This window comes from Palaemon carinicauda, chromosome 36, assembly GCF_036898095.1.
Source record: "Palaemon carinicauda isolate YSFRI2023 chromosome 36, ASM3689809v2, whole genome shotgun sequence".
Classification (NCBI taxonomy): Eukaryota; Metazoa; Arthropoda; class Malacostraca; order Decapoda; family Palaemonidae; genus Palaemon; species Palaemon carinicauda.
Window position 1 is genome coordinate 54,411,810 of NC_090760.1, and position 8,277 is coordinate 54,420,086.

General features: G+C 32.1%; 3 protein-coding genes across 3 annotated transcripts; all 3 read left to right on the forward strand.

The window, feature by feature from the left end:
- The first annotated feature begins 4,876 nt into the window (after window positions 1-4,876).
- LOC137628633 (uncharacterized) lies at window positions 4,877-5,485 on the forward strand. Its single transcript, XM_068359786.1, has one exon. The coding sequence runs from the start codon at window positions 4,877-4,879 to the stop codon at window positions 5,483-5,485; it is 609 nt and encodes a 202-aa protein (XP_068215887.1).
- Window positions 5,486-6,368: 883 nt separating this feature from the next.
- Window positions 6,369-6,767, forward strand: LOC137628634 (uncharacterized). The gene has a single exon (XM_068359788.1). The coding sequence runs from the start codon at window positions 6,369-6,371 to the stop codon at window positions 6,765-6,767; it is 399 nt and encodes a 132-aa protein (XP_068215889.1).
- A 625-nt stretch (window positions 6,768-7,392) lies between these two features.
- Window positions 7,393-7,785, forward strand: LOC137628635 (uncharacterized). The gene has a single exon (XM_068359789.1). It carries the CDS (start codon window positions 7,393-7,395, stop codon window positions 7,783-7,785), a length of 393 nt encoding a protein of 130 aa, XP_068215890.1.
- The last annotated feature ends 492 nt before the right edge of the window (window positions 7,786-8,277 follow it).

Here is an 8,277-nt window from a genome sequence, read left to right on the forward strand (position 1 = left end):
GTCACAACCTTCTCTCGGCCGTCATAAAAGAATAATGATGGTCGCACAGAGAAAGGAGAGAAAAGTAAGTCAATTACATATCTTTACTTTTATGATAAAGTAAGTATGAGCTAACATATTTAATTTCTAACATTATCTCTCTCTCTCTCTCTCTCTCTCTCTCTCTCTCTCTCTCTCTCTCTCTCTCTCTCTCTCTCTCTCTCTCTCTCTCTCTCTTTGTATCTGCTATCGCTGTCCAACTAGACTTCGTTTTGCTATTCCGTCACAGCTTATTGATTCTTCACCTCTTAATCTGCATATGAATAGATCCTCTTTAGTAGAGCAGCAATGGCTGTAACTAACATTCAATGGTGAATACTGAAGTTGATAAATAAAATCTAGCAAACAAACCTTTTTATTTCATTCAACATCCACAACATCTTTCGTTAGTTCGCTTACTTTTTAAGGATGTGCACAAAGACTGTTTCCAAACGTTTGGAAATTTATTACTTAATGTGAAAATGAAAATGAAATGGACCTGGAAATTTAACTTAATACTACCAAGAAATGTATGCATATATATCCCTTATTAATTTATATGATAAAATCATTATTACTTGTAACATCATGGACATGGATTGAGAATTATGAAAGAACCTGCCATAGGGCAGAATACTATAGAAGTAGTAGAAGTTATTGCAAGATTAATTAGTTAACCCTAAGGATGGGGAAAAAATAGTATAACGCATAAAGTGATGGGATTTTCATTATAAAAGCACAAGTTATCACAATATCTAAAAAAGAAAATATCCCATACATCATAAGAATTGCTCAAAAAAACATGTGATTAACTTTCCTTGGAAAGGAAGAACCAATAAGACATTCTTATCTTGCTTCCTAAACATCTGGAATTTTTTCTCGTTTTAATGTCTGGTTAATAAGGTGTTTGGCATGAGAGAGAGAGAGAGAGAGAGAGAGAGAGAGAGAGAGAGAGAGAGAGAGAGAGAGAGAGAGAGAGAGAGAGAGAGAGAGAGAGAGAGAGAAGGGGGTTAATAAAATAAATATTCTTTCAGAGTAATCATTTCATATTCTTACTTCGCTTTTGGAGAGCTCTATGGATCTCTCTTATATGCCAATTATATCCAAAGTATTAACACTCATTACTTTAATTATTATTATTATTATTAGTAGTAGTAGTAGTAGTAGTAGTAGTAGTAGTAGTATCATTTCTGCCATAATAATGTTTTAAGAATACCGGTGATTATTTCATTTTTCTGTTGTTCATAACAGAATATTGCTATTCAAAATTCCGACCGGAGAATTTATTATATATTAATTCAGTCTAATTTGATAAGGTTATTTTTTCTCCCAATCAGAACATTCAGCGATAAGAACATCAGTCTAAATGGGTCACTATGATTTTAGTTTCAAATGTTAGAAACATGTGATTCGTCAAACAAAATGGTAATTTGGATGACAAAAAAAAAAGTTTATGCAGCTCTGAACAATGGTATTTTTCCCCTTTGTAATGCATAGGCTATGAAAACTTGGTTCTTTAGTCCTTTGACCTTTAAGGTAATGACCTAGTCATGTCGTGATCAGGTTATCCTTGGGAAAAAACAAATTGAATAATTCATACGTATCAGTCTATCTGGCTATCAATTTTTTATCCGGATAAAATACTGATATTTTAAGAAAAAAAAAATCACACTACAGGTTCTCTTTGCTAGTTTGAAGGTGTTCCTACATTACAATGATCTCTCTCTCTCTCTCTCTCTCTCTCTCTCTCTCTCTCTCTCTCTCTCTCTCTCTCTCTCTCCTACTAATTAAATATGGGCCTTGTCCGGATGGCATTGGCATGTGCATCAGTATATATAATCAGAAACCTTTGTTTATCTAAAAATCCCTATCTTATATATTTCAAAATTTTATTAATCCTTTGTTTTACAAAAGGCTAACCTTTTGATTAATATCAGGAATAAAAAGGATCATACTCCTTAAAATGCAATGGGCGTCATGCATTTGTTCTTGTGTGTAATTTGAACCACCATGGTATTGGGATGATTTTCAGTACGTAATCCAACTATGGTGTAGCCTCGTCCACGAATGAACCATATAAAGGAAGCGGAATGGATATACCCATAGACCCACTGGTAAGTCAAAGTCTCGATAGCCTTATCTATTGAGTATCTTATCCACTCTATATTGCTACCATCAATATTTCTTACCTTTAGTAATCTAATTTATTCATATTTTAATGTAAGGAATAGTATCAGGAAATGTTCTTAATCATACCAAGTGCATATATATATATATATATATATATATATATATATATATATATATATATATATATATATATATATATATATATATATATATATATATATATATATATATATATATATATATATATATATATATATATATATATAAATATATATTTATATATTATATATATATATATATATATATATATATATATATATATATATATATATATATATATATATAAATATATATATATATTTATTTATATACATATATATATATATATATAGATTTATATATATATATATATATATATATATATATATATATATATATATATATATATATACATATATATATATATATATATATATATATATATATATATATATATAGGTATATGTATATATATGTATATATATATATATATATATATATATATATATATATATATATATATATATATAAATATATATATATATTTATATTTATATATATATATATGTATATGTATATGTATATATATATATATATATATATATATATATATATATATATATATATATATATTTATTTATATACATATATATATATTTATATATATATATATGTATATGTATATATATATATATATATATACATATATATATATATATATATATATATATATATATATATATATATATATATATATATATATATATATATATAGGTATATGTATATATATGTATATATATATATATATATATATATATATATATGTATATATATATATATATATATATATATATATATATATATATATATATATATACATATATATGTATATATATATATATATATATATATATATATATATATATATATATATATATATATATATATATATATATATATATATATATATATATATATATATATATATATATATATATATATATATATATATATATATATATATATATATATATATATATATATATATATATATATATATATATATATATATATATATGTTAGTGTACGTGTGTGTGTATTTTTATGTTTTTGTGTGTGTTAATACATGTACGTTAATATATGTTCTGATCACGAAAATACCGTTCAAATGTTGATTAAAAGTTAAAAGAGAAAAAAGATGCAGTTAAATCTATGATAGTAATTATGAGCAATAAGTTATTTATATTGATAATGATGATGACAATTATCATATAAGTTTTGCTGCCAATAGAAAAGTTTTATCAGAATTTCAAAAATATATGGTTAAATAATGCCAATGAGGTTATGACAAAAAAAAAAAAAAATCATACATTCGTTTGTTATACTGTAGTCTTTCACAATAAATTGAATTATTCAAAATCAAACAGATTGCATTATATATGTATTGTTCAAGAAATTTTCATTCCTACGATAAAACATTGTGAGTCATTTTTTTGCAAATATCGTTTTGTTTGATCCTCCTGACTCTTAAGTAGATATAAGTTGGTTTGTTGTTAAACCTAGTCTTCCATCCTACTTTGACTAGTCACCGTTGATTATTAAAAATAAATAATAAAAGTATAGAGTGATAGTTTTTCTACCTTATAGATCAAAGAGATAAAGTATTAAATCCATATATTTTGTTCTGACCTATTTTGTATATAATGAAATGTGAATTACATCATAAATGGAAGGTCAGTGAGTTATAGGAATTTCGTTTTATATCATTTGATAGATGGATAACAAATACATTAAAATTATTAAAAGATTGAAATAGGAATATTCTTTGAGTAACCATAGAAATACTATGAAAGACTATGAAGCGTGATGCAGGAGATGATGAATGGAGAAGTATTCATTTGAAAGCTCAATATAGAGATAACTATCGAAATCTAACAGAGGCCATTTGTGACAATAGGCGTAGGAGATGATTGTGACTATGAGATGAAAAAAAATAAAAATTAAAGATATTTTCAACACATCAGAAAATCTACATAATTCTGCATTTTTGAAGAGTGATAGAGGAAGAAATGTCTTTTACCACTTTCACACAACATAAGTAGACAGACATTCTCGGATGGTAACATTTAATCTCTTAGTTTTGTTTAATTTGTTGAAAAGCCACAGGACAAAAGGTAGAAATATGGAATTACGAAATTATGTCATATCTCAAAAGGAATAACGATGGTATATGGGAAGGGGAGTATAACAGTAAGTTAATTACTTTTTCACTTTCAGATGACAGATGTTATGCTGAATAGGATCTCTCTCTCTCTCTCTCTCTCTCTCTCTCTCTCTCTCTCTCTCTCTCTCTCTCTCTCTCTCTCTCTCTCTCTCTCTCTCTCTCTCTTTTATATCAACTATACCAAATATTCCTCAGCATGTCCGACAAACACCTCATCCAATGGGGGAGCAGCTCCATCCCAAACTTAGTAAGGCCTCCGCTCACGGGGAACAATCAGCTCTCGGTGACCTGCTTGATAGAACCTTTGCTCTAACCCCTACCAATGACCATTATGGCACATTTACTGGCGACATGCAGTTAATCTAGCTATCAATGAGTGCCGGTTCCAAGCCCGGAAAAATAAGGAGGGTTAGTGTCAGGGAGGACATCCGGCAGTAAAAACCTGTGCCAAAACCTTAAATGGAATGAGCCGAAATAGGGAAAGAGGTAATATTAGGGCGTACTCCGTAAACGACGCAAAGAGACATCACCCTAACTCTGTGATAAGGCGAGGGCTACTGCATAAGGACCGGGTGCACCTAAAGAAGCGAGTTCACTTTGGATTCAGAATATGTCAGCTTAATGTTGGGACCATGACTGGGAGAGGTAGAGAAGTGGCTGACTGGATGAGGGAAAAGAAAATAGATGTTATGTGTGTGCAGGAAACACGATGGAAGGGAAATAAAGCTAAAGAGATGGGTGATGGCTATAAGCTATGGCATAATGAAGCAAATAAACAAGGTAGCAATGGAGTTTTCATAGTTTTGTCTGGTGAGCTGAAAAATGCGGTGGTAGAGGTGCATAGAACGAATAACCGTATCATCATATTGAAGATATGTTGTGGAGGAGAGATTCTGAATATTATAAGTGCATATGCACCACAAGTTGGTTGCACAGAAGATGAGAAGGAAATTTCTGGAGAGACATGGATGGGGGCAGATTTGAATGGACATATTGGAAGTGGGAATGAGGTAATTGGTCGGGGACATGGGGGCTATGGAATTGGGAGAGAAGCCCAGAAGGAGAGAGTGTAGTGTTCTTTGCTGTATCCTTTCACATGGCAATAATAAACACATTCTTTAGGAAAAAAAAGGGAACACCTAATAACCTATAGGATTACAGGAGGATGTTCCCAGATTGACTACTTCCTGCATAAAACGATAAAGCTGGTGGAGGTCAAGAACTACAAGGTTATCCCAGGTGACCATGTACCTCCCCGACACAGACTGCTATGTATGGACTTAGGTCTAAAAATGGAACGAAAAGCTAAAGTTACAGGGATAACGAATTAAATGGTACAAACCAGTGAGGGAAGGAGATAAGATGAGAGAGTTGAAGAGGAGGGTTTTGGAGGATACTGATATAGGAATTGAAGATGTTCTAGAATGGTGGTCACGAAATGCAGCAGTAATGAGAAGGCACGGAAAGGAGCTGCTAGGAGAGACATCTGGCATCATATGAGAAGAAAAGGATAGTTGGTGGTGGAGTGAAGAAATTGAGAAAGTTATAAAAGATAAGAAGGAAGCAAAAAAGAGTTGGGAAGAGTCACAGTCAAGGGAAGACAGAGAGAGGTTCAGAGAGAAAAAGAAGGAGGTGAAGAAGGTAGTAGCCCGAGCTAAAGCAAAGGCATAAAATGATGTATATGAGGAGCTGGGGACAAAGGAAGGATTAAACAAGATGATCAAACTATCAAAGACTAGAAATAAGAGCACCAAAGATATTACACACATCAAACAAATAAAAGATCAAGATTGTGTAGTACTTAGAAAAGAGGAAGACATTGTAAAGAGATGGAAAGAATATTTTGAACAGCTATTAAATGAAGACAATAATAGATTATTAAGAGAGGATGGGCAGGTGAACTTTGGCATGGTAATAAGGTTCTCCAGGAAATAGGTAATAAATGCACTGAGGAAAATGAAAAATGGGAAGGCAACTGGACCAGACATGTTTCCTATGAAGGCATGGAAAGCATTAGGAGATGAAGGAGTGGATATAGTGTACAATCTCATGATAAAGATTTTTGAGCAGGAAAAGATACCAAATGAGTGGTGTGGGAGTATATTGATCCCAATCTTCAAAGGGAAAGGTGATATCCAAGAGTGTGGGGATTACAGAGGCATTAAATTGATGTCCTACACTTTGAAGATACTGGAAAGGATGATAGATGCCAGAGTAAGAGAAGAAGTAGAAATAGGTGAAGAGCAGATGGGATTAATGAAGGCGAGGGGAACTATAGATGGTGTATTTTGTCTGTGGGTAATTAATGGTGAAATTCAAAGAAAAGCAAAGAGACCTGCATGTGGCATTCATTGACCTTGACAAGGCTTATGACCGAGTCTCAAGACAAGAGGTATGGAGGAGTCTAAGGGAGAGGAGGGTGCCAGAGAAGTACGTTCGACTGATACAAAAGATGTACCGTAGTGTATTTACTAGAGTGAGGAGCAGTGCTGGGGAGACGGAGGGTTTTGAGATGAGAGTAGGATTACACCAAGGGTCGGCTATGAGCCCATTTATCTTCAATATAGTGATGGACGTTTTAATAGAAGAAGAAAGGGAGGCAGTACCATGGAACATATTGTATGCAGATTATATTATTTCTGTGTGCATAGAGCAGGGAAGATCTGGAAATGAAATAGGAAAGATGGAGGCAAGTACTGAAGGACAGGAATGACAATAAATAGATCTAAGAAAAAATATATGTACCACCAGTGAGGGGGATGATAGAGAAAGTATTCAGCTTAGGGGAGAACAGATAAAGAGTTGATAAGTTTAGATATTTTGGATCCTTTGTTAAAGCTGGAGGAGGTATGGGAGATGAAGTTAAACATCGGGTACAGCAGGCTAGAACAACTGGTGAGCATCCTCAGGAGTTCTTTGTGACAAAAGAATACCCCTGAGATTAAAAGGAAAATTTCATAAGACGGTGGTAAGAACAGCAATGCTATATGGAACGGAAACAGCAAGCAAGAGGAAGACAGAGGAGAAGATGGGTGTGGCAAAAATGATAATGCTTAGGTGGATGTTTGGGGTGACAAGAGAGGGTCCAATAAGAAATGACTACATAAGGGGGTCGACAAAGGTAGTGGAAATATCAAAGAAAGTGCAGGAAGGGAGGCTGAGATGGTATGGACACCTGATGAGGAGAGATGAAGACCACGTTAGGAGACATACTATGGAGATGGAGGTTCAAGGATGTGGAAGAAGGGGGAGACCGAGGAAGAGATGGATGGACTGTGTGAGAGAAGACTTTCAGGAGAAGGGAATTGATGAGGCAGAAGTGCAAAATAGAAAAAGAGGGAAATGGCTCATCCGCCACGGCGACCCCATATAAAAATGGGAACCAGCTGTGAGGAAGAAGACTGGCGGCATGCAGTTCTGATGGAAGAAAAAATCAGAGTAATTGAAAAGCTAAATTATAAGATAAAGGCCACAGATGCAGCCATAATCTTCACGATACCCATTATTGGTATTATTATCATCATTATCGATATCATCATCATCATCATTTTTATTATTATTATTATTATTATTATTATTATTATTATTATTATTATTATTATTAATTTTTACCATTTTTACCAATGGTAGTTTTCTTATATATTATTCATAAGCCTCATTCTAATAAAAAAAAAAAACATATACTATTCCATCCTCTTTGATATACATCATTCAATCTGTCAAAAACTGTCATTAGGGTTTAAATGGTGAAAAACATTATTTGTAACAAAAAAAAAAGTAATTCTGATAACAGGAAATTTTATGCAGCTTTAACTCCGGTATATTTTTCCCTTGTAATGCGTAGTTTATGAAAGCCAGGTACTTT